Below are 13,076 nucleotides of genomic sequence, written 5' to 3' on the forward strand. Positions count from 1 at the left end.
TTAAATAAATATTATAAACTAAAAGTTTGACTGTAAGAATCTTTGCCGCTCAGGCTACCTGATCAAACCTCATGTTTATAAAGGGGAATGGATTGGTAATCAAACCCAGCAATTTCTAATTGGAAAGTTTCAAAGATTTCCGTGATGCAAAAAGAAATATATATAAATCCCATAATTCCCACTTGTGCCTCAACACCACTTAAAATATTATCATAGAAAATTATAAAACTTTGGTTGGTCCATGTCTTGCTAGCTGTTCAAGGCCTATTTGTAGAGAGAGAGAGAGAGAGAGAAAGACACTGTGTTTGGTTTTACTTTTACAGCTCGTGATGAGATTGAAAGCAAGAGCAGCAAAGCAAAGGGTGAAAGGGAGAGGCTGCTTTGTCAGGTTGTGTCTAGGGGTGCTCCCTAGTCCATAACCTTGTGAAATCTTTGCGTCGTTGTCTCTAGGAGTTGGCAATTTTAACTCTGTCCTTTTGATGGACTCTCCAAAGCTATCTCTTCTGTCTTCTCCCTTCACAAAAAAAATGATAATTGCTTTCTGTATTTTTAACTAATATTGGATTACTCATCTGTTCATCTCTCTTTCTCACTCAAACACAGACGCAGACAGACACAAAGGAAACATTGTAGACTAGGAACAAGATTTATAAAAGAACAGAAACCAAGGAATGAATGGTGTTTCAGCTGTCGAACCAGATTACTCTGAGTTTGTTGAAGTTGATCCTACTGGAAGATATGGAAGAGTATATAACCACTTTTGCTCACTTGGGATTCTTGCTTTTTCTCTGCGTCCTATTTGGTGTTTTTATTTTCTTGTAAACGTGAGTTCTGTTTTGCTATTTTTTGCAGTACGATGTGATTCTTGGCAAAGGAGCCTCAAAGACTGTGTATGAGGCTTTTTATTCTCACGATTTTTGCTGCATACCCTCTTCAAAATTCTTCAAGTTCTCTACTTTTTTTTTTTGGCATTCTGCGACTCTTTTTTGTTAATATTATGGTTTTGCAAATGAATGGGCGTTTGGGGTGTACTCGTTTTTGCAGTTATAAAGCCTTTGATGAGTATGAAGGGATTGAAGTAGCATGGAATCAGGTGAAGCTCTATGACTTCCTACGGAGTCCTGACGACCTTGAAAGGCTGTACTGTGAAATTCATCTGCTCAAGACTCTTAAACACAACAACATCATGAAGTATTACACTTCTTGGGTTGATTCAGCTAAGAGGAACATAAACTTTGTCACTGAGATGTTCACCTCTGGTACTCTCAGAGAGTAAGCATCATATAAGACTTTGAAAAATACTCTCGTCTGTCTTTAGTCTTTCTTGATTTTCTGAATTAGATTTTTTAAAATTTGTTGGATTTTCAATGCGGGTAACTTTTTTCTTAAATTTTCAATTTTTGGTTAGGTATAGGCTGAGGCACAGGAGAGTAAACATTCGAGCCGTGAAGCATTGGTGTAGACAGATTTTGAGAGGGCTTCTCTATCTCCACAGCCTTAACCCCCCTGTTATCCACAGAGACCTCAAGTGTGACAACATTTTTATCAATGGGAACCAAGGGGAAGTCAAGATTGGTGATCTTGGCCTTGCAGCAATCCTACGTAAATCTCATGCTGCTCACTGTGTCGGTGAGTTGCAAGTGTTTTAAGATTCCCTCAAGTCTTAAATCTAGGAACTGGTTTTAGATTTTATAATGTCTCCATGGAATACAAATATTGCATCCCCATCCAAGCTGTCCCCCATGTGTTTGTCATGCTATTTTCAGAAGATGTTTTTCTTTGAATATAAATTAAATGATTAAATTCATCTCTTCCTTAAAGCTTTTTGGTAATTTAACATAACTGAATCAACCTCGGGAGAGTTCTTGCAGTTTGTGGTAAAAAAATATTAGTTTGCTTGTTTTTTCCTTTCCTCAGGAACACCAGAGTTCATGGCACCGGAGGTGTATGAAGAGGAATACAATGAATTAGTTGACATATATTCTTTTGGAATGTGCATCTTGGAGATGGTCACCTTTGAATATCCTTACAGTGAATGCACCCACCCTGCTCAGATATATAAGAAAGTTATCTCTGTAGGAACACAAAACTCTTAATTTACTTTTCCAGATTCAATTTTGTCTCCACCAACTAATTAAATATTTGTATTTTCACTGTAGGGGAAAAAACCAGAGGCTCTGTACAAAGTAAAAGATCCTGAGGTGCGACAGTTTGTTGAGAAATGCTTAGCAACTGTGTCCCGTAGGCTCCCTGCTAGGGAGCTTCTGAAGGACCCTTTTCTCCAAATCAATGACTACGGGTCTAAGTTAAGTTCAATAGAGTACGAGGGAGATATTGATGAAGTAGGCCCTCTCCGAAGACAACCATATTATGAAATTCATAACAATAATCCCTCTTTGATGAGTGGGTACGGCGGCAATTATCTTGGTTATGCACCTGAAATTGATTTAGAGTACCATCCAGTTGACTTTGAATCGAGTGAACTTGATCTCTTCTCTTGTCAAGAGGATGAGCATTTGGGAGATATTGACATTACAATCAAAGGGAGAAGAGAAGATGATGGCATCTTCTTAAGGTTCAGAATTGCAGATAAAGAAGGTTAGAGTTATAATATATTTTCGTCTTCAATTATTCCAGAATTAATGCATTTTTTCTTCTTTCCTTAAATTGTAAAATGACCACAGAAACCAAATTGAGAATTACTTTCCTCTGTGCAGGCCGTATTCGAAACATCTACTTCCCATTTGACATTGAGACTGACACAGCAATGAGCGTTGCAATAGAAATGGTGGCCGAGCTTGATATTACTGACCAAGACGTGACAAAAATAGCAGATATGATTGACGGTCAAATTGCTGCTTTGGTGCCACAGTGGAAGAGGGGGCTGGGCATAGAGGAAAGTCCACATAGCACAAGTGCAAGTTTTTGTCACAACTGTGCTTCAAATAATCACCTATTGGATTATGTATCATCAAATAGTCTAGGAGGCAAGAATCTGCAGGTTCTTCAGTGTTCCAAACATGGATGTGCTTCAATCCATGGACGTTTCGAAGAGATAACGTACCAAGTTGAAGGGTCAGAACAATGTGTAACAGATGGCGCACCAAAGACATCAAGCCAATCTGGTGGTGACATCCATTTTGCTGATATCTGGGCTGAGCGAGACGGACTAGAGTTGAGCTCATCAGGGTCAAGGGAGATCTGCTGCGATGAAGGGAATAAACCTTTGGACCATTCAACCATTGGAAACGAGAGAACTATAATTTTGGATGATCAAAGTGAATCCAGTGCAATAAACTCACTCTCCACAAACCCTTCAGCAGAGTGTGCTCTCTTGGATTATGAGAATGAGATCAGACAAGAATTAAGATGGCTCAAAGCGAAGTATCAAATGCAGTTGAGAGAGCTCAGAGACCAACAACTAGGAGTGAAATGGAAATCTTCGAGCTTGTCTCAAAAGTCTGACAACTTAGAGCACAGAAAAGGCGAAGTTTCACCGCCTTTGGGCTCAGCCCAGATAAAGAGAGAGAACATTAATGAACCTGTCCTGAAATCTTTTCCCTCTTGGAAACATTTTACTTCAGATTTTCCCATTGGTGCCGATAAGAAATGTTGCAGTGTGGCAAACGAAATGACCGAAAATTCTGAGGCAATCAATGGCTCTTACAGTCCTGAGAAGATGTTTACTGCCCAGAGTTTCTATACTGGAGCCTTGGTTCTTCCAAACTCTCTGCATAGGGCAACTTCTCTTCCAGTTGATGCTGTAGATGTTTAAAGCCTGCCAGATACTCTTAAGTTTCTCTCCAAGTTTTATCAGGCTGCCTCTTTTCATTGACAGGAGAAATGAAGGTAATATGTGTATTACTTGTACAATGAGAGAAGTAACTTCCACATAATATACTTTGTAGGGTCTGTTCCCAGCAATCCCGGGTGAGATTACTTCACTTGGGTAATTTTGAGTTAATGTGCATTGCCCACTAACTTAGAAGTAAACCAGGTTTCCCAAATTTTCTCCTACATCCCCCCCAAAAGAAGGTAGATCCTTTGATGACCCTCTGATCCCTTTGAGTGCCATGAGAGAATGAGTTAATGCATGTCGTAGGAATGCATGGCATATTGCTTGTGATAAGGTAACTTGTTTGACGTATTTCACTTGAAATTGAGGAAATCCTATTCCAAAACATACACATTATCATTGCATTTACATGCCATTTAGTGAATAATGGAAGGAAAATGCTTGGGTACCACAATTTTTACTACGATTCTCGTATAAATTGATGTGACAGTTTATAATTAATAAAATGATTAAGCACAAAATTTGACTATTCAATAAATTTGTAGGCCAACTTATAGAGTGCTTTTAGAGAAGCATTTATATGAAGACCTTTACATAATTACATTCATTTTTTTGTAATATGGACAAAGTGCCTATGTTGAGCTATTGGCAGGGTAGTAAGTAGACATGCACACCCTCACTTAGGAGGAGTAATGCTACATATTACACTCTCATCTCACTGAGTTGATCATATGACAATGCTTATCAACCCTTGTTAAAAAAAAAGGCTAATTAAAATTGTCACATCAGCCTAAGGGAATTGGAGTATGGTATTTAGCATTGAGTAATGCTACTCTAACTCTTCACACATGTTATATCGGCTGACGCAGCGTGTTGTAAGTAGTTTCATATCTTCGCTACTTTAAAAAAATAAAATAAATAACTACTTAGAACAAGTCTTATCAACCAAACACGAGCGTGATAGATTGGTGCAAGGAGTTAGCATTTTTCCGCCTTAGGAGATGGAACCAAAGGGATCCCCCAACATCATGTGCAAATGCCACCGCTCATGAGTCATGTCCATACTCTACTTTTGCATCTTCTGGATTTGCATGCGCACCTTCTTCACATGACAATAATGCAGAGCTCCCAACCCTTACAAAGCAAGCAAAAGACTCGGGTCCAGACTCTCCTCAAAGATGACTTTCTTTTTTTCCCTCATCCCCCTACCTCGATCTCTTCGTTGTGTCCTTTTCAACGGTCAGCACTAGTATGGGCGGTTTTAGCTAGAGAGCAAAAGTGAATGGCCATGCACCTAACTGCCGGCATCATGTGAATTTCTACTTGCCCAAAGTTGCCACCTTTGGTTAGATATTTGGAAGGGTATTGTACGTAGAATATACAAGAAATGGCCCTTTACTTTTATCGGCATATGCATGCCTGGCATCCACGATGACTGCAGCTAGTTATGACTTAACTTTGTTTGTTCAAGAATTTTTTTTAAAAAAAAAATCCATTTAAAAAGCATTAACAGATAGAGTACTTTACTTATAATATCGCTGACCAATAACCAAATCCACTAACGAGGCAAATCAAAGGTGGAGAGAAATTTCCATGCAAGGTGGAGTACCACAATCTCAAATCCTAATTGAGGTGTTAATATTAATATATTATGATGGATATATATTAATTAATTGGAAAAAGGAGGATTGAATTGAATGGTGCAAATTTCCATTACCATGTACGTAATGTTTAAGTCGACCCATGGTTTTTCCTCTTCTCTTTATATTAATGTTGTTGTTGGAAGTGGAACTTTTAAGCTTTATCCCTTTACCGATGGGTTTGCTTTCGTGGCAGCCTATTAGACATTAAAACGTTGATAATTCACAAAAAACCAGAAAAAGCAATAATGTACTGACACGTAGCAAGGTTTCTTTATGACTCACTTCTAAAAGGGTCTTTTCAAACCAACCTTCCCCTGTTGAATTCAGTAACGAAAGCAAGAAAAGTGAAGCTTCCGTACAAATTAACAGCGCATTATCAGCTCCATTCAATCATTTTGTTTTGTTTTTTTTTTTTTTTTTTCTTATCTCAGTTGGCTTGACAATTTTGACACAACCCGTCAATTTGATACGTACACAACACAAATATATAGGGTTTAGATTTATGCTATAACTTGTTTATGACCCGTCAACCCGTTTATGACACGTTTATAACTCGTTAATAACCCGTTTAAAACTCACCAACCTGTTTATGATACATTTATGACTTGTTTATGACCCATTAATTCGTTTATAACATATTTATGACTCAATAATTACACATTTTTTACCAAATTAGTTAAATGGATTGACACGCTAACCCGATGGATTAACACGGCAATCCAAATTACCAAGCCTACCTCTTGGTCATCCATCCCATAAAAAAGGGTAATAAACATTAAACAGGCTAAAAATAATTGAAAAGGCGTCCAAGTTTTTAAATTTTTTTCCATCCAGTGTTTATGCTCATGTAGCTTGCTACCATGATGATGATATTAAGAATTAATAATGAATTAACAAAAAAAAAAATATATAAGAGAAAATAACACAAGAGTAGCCAACCAGATGACCAACAAAAAGAAACACACAATCTTAGAGCAGTACTGCAAAGAGACTATCAAGAATCAAGGTCACTACAACACAGTAATTTTCTTTGAGAAATGTTAGGGTTTTTATTTTATTTTTTTTCAAAATTTGGCCATCAAATAATGTGTCACCATCCCATGAGATGGTGACACATTTTTTAAAATAATTGATCACATGAGATTATAACACATTATTTAGAGACCAAATTTTGAAAAAACAAAAAAAAATATAAAAAATATAGCATTTCTCATTTTCTTTTGGTCCTAAGGGTGATCATCGGTTCGGTAGCCGGTTAAGTCAGATAATTCGGTCGGTTAACCGACTTTTATCGGTATGCAATCGGTGAATTTATTTCAGTTAAATCGATTAAGCGGTTAATAGGCAGCTAGTTAAATTGGTAGAGCGGTTAATAGGTGTCGGTTAAATCGGTTAACATTCGATTAACATGGGTAATAAAACGACGTCGTTTTGATTTTTTTAACGGAAAAACAAAATGATCAAATGTTTAGTTCTTACTAAAACGACGTCGTTTCGTTTTATGTCGATTTGGCTAATCGGTCAGAATAAAATGCAGTTGGGTTCAGTTACCGCTTAAAAAGCGGTTCAATTACGGATCTGGCTTTTGAACAAAAATTTTATATCGACTACCGAATCAAAAATTAGTCGGTAGGCGGTCGATGGCGGTTCAGTTCGGTAATCGGTCAGTAGGTGGTAGATGGATAATTTGACCACCCCTATTTGGTTATCCTCTTCGACTGGTTCAAATAGGATACCTATAGTGTTTTTTTTTTTTGCTGGCATCTGTTTGTGACTAAACACAAACAAATAAAACATAAAATAAAGATAAATTTCATGTTAAACAGGTTCTCATTTGTCAACAAGAAGTTGTTGAAAGAGTCTTACCACCAAAGAGAAGATGAATCACACTTTAAACAGATAAATCTCATATCAAGCACAAGCATCTCACTCAAGCACATAATTTCAAGATTATAACCATGAATCGATCAAAATAACTACACTTACATCACCTTATATAACTAACTTAATGAATAATAGAACATAACACAAAAAGAACTCTGCCACTCCAAAGGAACTTGCTAATCTTACAACCAACAGGGCATCATGACTAAAAATCATTTCTCTTAAAATTAATATAAACCTTAAAAACCTAAGCTTTAAATTGAAATCATTCGAAACTTTATAGACTAATTGTGCTTCTCTTCTTTTCAAAAAAAAGAAAAAAAGAAAAACAACAAATGTGAACACTGTTTTGTTTTTATATTTTTTTGGCAACTATTGTAAAACACTCTTTTTCATTTAAAGTTGCTGATTAATTTATTTTAACAATTACTACTTCTGCAATATATATACCATGACGAGATATATGAGGCTTTGTCCCCATTAATCTCTAAATGCATGCCATCTTTATTCCACGGCCCACGGGCACTTAGCAATTATCAAGCCATGCCAAATGTTAAGGCTTAGTTTCGTTTGGTTCGAGTATCCAATTAAAAAATAAAGTAATTATTATTAAAATTAAGAAAGAGTAAAATGAAATAATTTTTTCTACTTTTTAGTTTGGTGATAATACATATACTTTAATTAAAAATTAAATTAAAATTATTAAAAAACTTACATTATTTTTTTTTTTTTAAAAAAAATTGGTGGCTGGCCCACCACCCCAATGAGTGGTCAGCCAGCCACAATATTTTCACATAGGTTTCTTTATATATATATATATAAAAAGTTTGAGAAAAAAATATGAGTAATTTTTTTTTTTTTTGAAAAATATAGTTTATTCTTGTAGGAATAGCTATTCCTCTCATTTTTTTTTAAAAAAGAATAGATATTACTCTTCGTAATCAAGGGAATAGATATTCCAATAGGAATAACTATTATAAAGAATAAATATTCGAATGTGAATAACTATTTTAAGGAATAAACCACCAAATAAAAAAAATACTATTTCTTGTTATTATGACCCGTTTAATAACTCCCTTCCCTTTCCTCCCCTTATTTTCATCCTTCTAAAAAAATATTAACTTCAAAACATTCTTAACATTTTTTACCTTTTATATCACATCAACAATTTTTTTATTATTATTTAAATAAAAAAACTCACTACAATACACATTTTTTTTTTTTTTTCACATTTCCATATAAATTATTTTTACTTTATATCACATCAATCACTTTTTACTTTCACTCAATAAAAAAATTCCTCATACAAAGAGAGGGAAGGGAAGGGAGGTTACTAAACGGAGCCTACATTTCATGATCTATTTCGAAAATCAAACGAGACTTAAGGGTGGTCAAAGAAGATTGTAAATAATGTTTTGAGTAAATTTTACTTTTTACACTAATTTTATATTAATTGATATGATATTTTCAATAATTTTTCGTGTTAATTATTTAAAAAGAAAATAAAAATTTACTTTAAACATGGCTAATTTGAATTTTAAAAATACTTTAAAAAGGAAAACCCGAAACAAACACCTCCCGTTTCTAATTCGATACTAAAGGCTAAAGCGGGACTCGGACAACTCCAGTCCGCAAGCGGAGCCTAACTCCCGAAGAAGCCAAACAGATCCAAAGTATTTCTCGCCCTCTTAAACCCTAATATCATCTGGCAGCTCCCCTAAAACGCACCGGCGCCAAGGAGACCAAAGCGAAAACAACCATTGTAGTACTGTGCTAAACCTCTTCCTTCCAACAATTTAGGGTTTTCACTCCTTGCATATATGTGTTGTTGAACGAGAGGCTTTTATTTTGTTTTTTTTCTCAGAACGATAACAATGGCGGACAGCAAGGCGGTGACTATTCGGACGAGGAAGTTCATGACCAACAGGCTCCTGTCCAGGAAGCAATTCGTGAGTTATACTATACCCCGCTGATCTGTTTGGTTGCTGAGAAACTGTAGGGGGAAAAAAAACCCAGAACAAAAAAAAAAAAATCATTTTTTGGTTATCCGGGTCTCTCCTCAAGACAATCACTTGGTTTAGTTTAGGCGAAATCTTCGTTTTTGGTACTTTGGTTTATGTTCTTCTTCGTGTTTAAACTTTTCGCCAACTAAATAGGCTATTACAGCTACAATTGTACTCTGTGTTTGACGCAGGTCATTGACGTTTTGCATCCTGGGAAGGCCAATGTGTCCAAGGTATGAGTTTTTGCTTTTCCTTTGTGTATTTGTTTTCTACTTCCATTTTATTGTTATGTACTGCTCTATTTTTTTGTTCAATCCATTTGTACACACTAATGATTGATCTCTAATTTTTATGAAGGCTGAGCTGAAAGAGAAGCTGGCAAGGATGTACGAGGTGAAAGACTCCAATTCCATATTTGTATTTAAGTTCCGTACTCATTTTGGAGGCGGGAAGTCCACTGGGTTCGGGCTGATTTATGATTCTGTTGAGAATGCAAAGAAGTACGAGCCCAAGTACAGGCTAATCAGGGTAATCTCTCATCTTTATTGCTTGTACATGTAGTGACCAATGACTGTGATATTCCTTGATTTGGATAATCATGGCACATGTAGAATTCTTCTGTTGCAATTTTTATTCTGTTCATATTATTCATATGTGAAGTTAGTTCTTAGCTAAATAGATTATCTCAAACTGGATTAATGGTTTTTTTTTCAACCCGAATCAATTGACAGTGAGAATGACATGAGAAAGTTTGAGAGGATTTAGAATTGTGCATATTGGAGAGAATCCAGGTGTGGTGATGAGGTGGTATAGTAATGTGATGTTAATATGGAGTTTTTTTTATTTTTTTATTTTTTTATTTTTTTATGTATGTCAAGAGTACAATCATGGCTCTACTACAAGGGTTTAACTATATAGCTTGAAATATGAAAGCTTTGGATGCACATAGAGCTGTAAGTAGTATTAATTGAAGACTTCCCATTTTGATTGCTGAAAGCATTGGGCCTTTAAGATGCAAAATTGATATATTAAGCGCAAAATAGTTGGGTGAGGCCAATAAACTCTAGCTCAAATTGTACCTCCTCTTCCTCGTAAGAAAGGGGTGGAGGGATGTGCTCGTGGGAATAATAGCATTTGCCATGTGTCTGTCCCTAAAGAAATAAATAATAGAAGAAATCACGGGGCTCATTTATGCCTTTTACCTTTATGTAATTTGCTAAGGAGCTTTGCTTATGAATAACGAGCTACATGCAGGCAAGGGTGGGCTGTATGGATGCAAGATGTTATTAAGATAAATGTAGCTGAAGTGAGAATGTTAAGATGGATTGGTGGGAATTTAGGAAAAGATAAGATAAGGAATGAAGCCATCTGTTTACAGGCAAGGGTGGCTCCTATTCAGAGAATAAATGAGAAAGGGTCACTTAAGGTGGTTTGATTATGTGCAATGGATACTGATCCATGAACTAACAGGAAGGATTTATTTGAATCAAGTTGAGGGAGTGAAAAGAAGCAGAGGGAGATTTAAGATAACATTGGTACACATAGGGAAGAAGGATATGTTAATTTGAAAAGCGACAAAGAGGATTGTTGTAGATAAGGATTAAAGGGTATAATTGCGAAAAAAGATATATGTGGCCACTCCAAATTAGTTGATAAGGATCTTTAGCCAACCTAATCTAATTGAGATTAAGATTTTATTGAGTTGAGTTGTTCATTTGCAATTGTAAAACCAATTAAGTTCTTAATAATATGCTGTAATTCAGAGTTCCTTCCCTTACTATGCTGCAAGAAGAGTGTACATTAGAAAGTAAATTCTTTTTTGTTATCCAAATTCCTTTCTGGTGAGATGATGTAGAAGATGTCTTAAATTCTCAGTTATAATTTCTCTTAAAAGAAAATTTCATCAAATCTAATATGCTGGAATGAGGACTTAAGAATTGTAGACATTGCTGGTCTTTTCTCCTTTCAATATTGTAATTCAGAGTTCCCTCCCTTAATATACTGGCTCAGATATTGATCTAGGAAAACCATATCTCTTACTTGCACATTTTGACTCACTTCTTATATTTTGTACATTTTGACTCACTTCTTATATTTTGTTAGTTAGATTAATTTTTTAATTGCATTTTTATAATTGATGAGATGTGGGTGGGATGAACAGAAAGTGAGAAATTAGTCACATGTGAGCTAACATTTATGTCCCGATAGATTCAAATGTAGCCGACTTGTGTGATCTTATGTTGTCAGTAGGAAGAACAAACATTGGTATATTTCTGGGCATATCTTTATCATTGCCAAGCATATTAAATTTGGACCTATAGGTATTGGGACCATGCTTGATCACTATGTCTTTTGAAAGTAAAATTGAAGTAGCTTGGCTTTAAAACATAAAATTATATTCATAATATTTGTTAGTGTGTTAGGCCCCACAATTTCGCAAGCCAGACATGCGACTTTAAACAAAATCACGGAAAGTGTCTTGTTTGGGAGTGTGTTTGCAAAAAAAAGGCAGTTTGAATATGTCAATTTTTTACGTTTTCAAATTGCAAGGGGATGCGTTTTTAAAGGCTAAAGCACAATTTTACCAAAGGTTTAATTGCGTTTTTAAAGATCACGTTTTCATTAACTGTGTTTTAAAGTCGTTTTTTCAAACCGCACGCTTTAAAACCGCTAAATCTAATGAACACTTGGGCGTTCTCTCTGCCTCCTTCCATCTCGCCCTCTCTTTTTCCCACTATGCAGTGCTTATCCTGTTCTATACTCTGCTAAATAAGTATTACTTGTCATGGCAGAATGGACTAGATACTAAGGTGGAAAAATCAAGAAAGCAGTTAAAGGAAAGGAAAAACAGGGCCAAGAAAATCCGAGGCGTAAAGAAGGTAATGAAGCTACCTATGAAATTCAATTATGTTATCATCTCTCTCTCTCTCTCTCTCTCTCTCTCTCTCTCTCTGTGATTGGACTTTGCCATCTCCTACAATTGCCATCGCCTACAATTGTTGCTATGTTTCATATGTGCAGACCAAGGCTGGTGATGCTGCCAAGGGCGGGAAGAAGAAGTGAGATTGTTAAGATTCTGTGCCATCTCTTCAGTAATGTTCTAGCTGGATTCTTGAGGATGTTTATTCTTTTCTTAGCTATAATTTTAAGCTTTTGACGTCGTTTTTGAGGTGTAACCTTGAGGATTTTTATTCTTAATTCTTTTGTTAGCTATAATTTTAAGCTTTTGACTTCGTTTTTGAGGTGGAAAAATATGCTTCCATTGTGGAACTCCTAAACCTTCAAGTAGGGCTGCTCATTGGGTCGGCCCATATCGGCTGACCGTACCATTTTGACCCCCCACCCCACATAGATTGCAGGCATAAATCTGCCCAGTGTTCACTGTTCAGCCGAGCAGAAAAATGAATTTCGACTGTCGGGTGTCAGTGAACCTGACAAACCCGACCCAACTGACCATATATAATATAACTTTTCTAAAAAAAATATTGTAAACTAGAAACTTCTTTTTTTGGCATTTCTTTTCATTCTAAGACAAGTAACAGAACCCGTCTTTTACCTGTTTCTTCTCTCTCTCTCTCTCTCTCTCTCTCTCCACCAAATGTTTATTTCGAGCGCGCACGAGTGCTAAATCGACTAGATTTCTTCTGTCTTCATTACGCAATTAACAATTTCTCTTTGTACTTGAGCTCACGGACGATTTATTTGTTTGCGTAAATGTATAATAAATCTTTGCGTTGACGCTTGATTTGA

At 35.9% G+C, this 13,076-nt stretch overlaps 2 protein-coding genes across 3 annotated transcripts; both read left to right on the forward strand.

Moving 5' to 3' along the window:
* The first annotated feature begins 411 nt into the window (after positions 1 to 411).
* On the forward strand, positions 412 to 4,007 carry LOC133882470 (probable serine/threonine-protein kinase WNK9). Its single transcript, XM_062321661.1, has 7 exons — positions 412 to 746; positions 853 to 890; positions 1,045 to 1,272; positions 1,409 to 1,629; positions 1,918 to 2,075; positions 2,160 to 2,598; positions 2,718 to 4,007. Exons 1-7 carry the CDS (start codon positions 672 to 674, stop codon positions 3,773 to 3,775), a joined length of 2,217 nt encoding a protein of 738 aa, XP_062177645.1. The 5' UTR covers positions 412 to 671; the 3' UTR covers positions 3,776 to 4,007.
* A 4,933-nt stretch (positions 4,008 to 8,940) lies between these two features.
* LOC133858954 (small ribosomal subunit protein eS24z-like) lies at positions 8,941 to 12,559 on the forward strand. 2 transcript variants are annotated; one of them, XM_062294399.1, is made up of 6 exons: positions 8,941 to 9,088; positions 9,188 to 9,272; positions 9,518 to 9,559; positions 9,684 to 9,854; positions 12,119 to 12,205; positions 12,348 to 12,559. In XM_062294399.1, exons 2-6 carry the CDS (start codon positions 9,198 to 9,200, stop codon positions 12,387 to 12,389), a joined length of 417 nt encoding a protein of 138 aa, XP_062150383.1. In that variant the 5' UTR covers positions 8,941 to 9,088; positions 9,188 to 9,197; the 3' UTR covers positions 12,390 to 12,559. The 2 variants fall into 2 exon arrangements, with proteins under 2 accessions (XP_062150383.1, XP_062150384.1); XM_062294400.1 differs by having other exon boundaries at positions 8,961 to 9,085.
* Positions 12,560 to 13,076: the final 517 nt, after the last annotated feature.

This window comes from Alnus glutinosa, chromosome 1 (genome assembly GCF_958979055.1).
Source record: "Alnus glutinosa chromosome 1, dhAlnGlut1.1, whole genome shotgun sequence".
Lineage (NCBI taxonomy): Eukaryota > Viridiplantae > Streptophyta > Magnoliopsida > Fagales > Betulaceae > Alnus > Alnus glutinosa.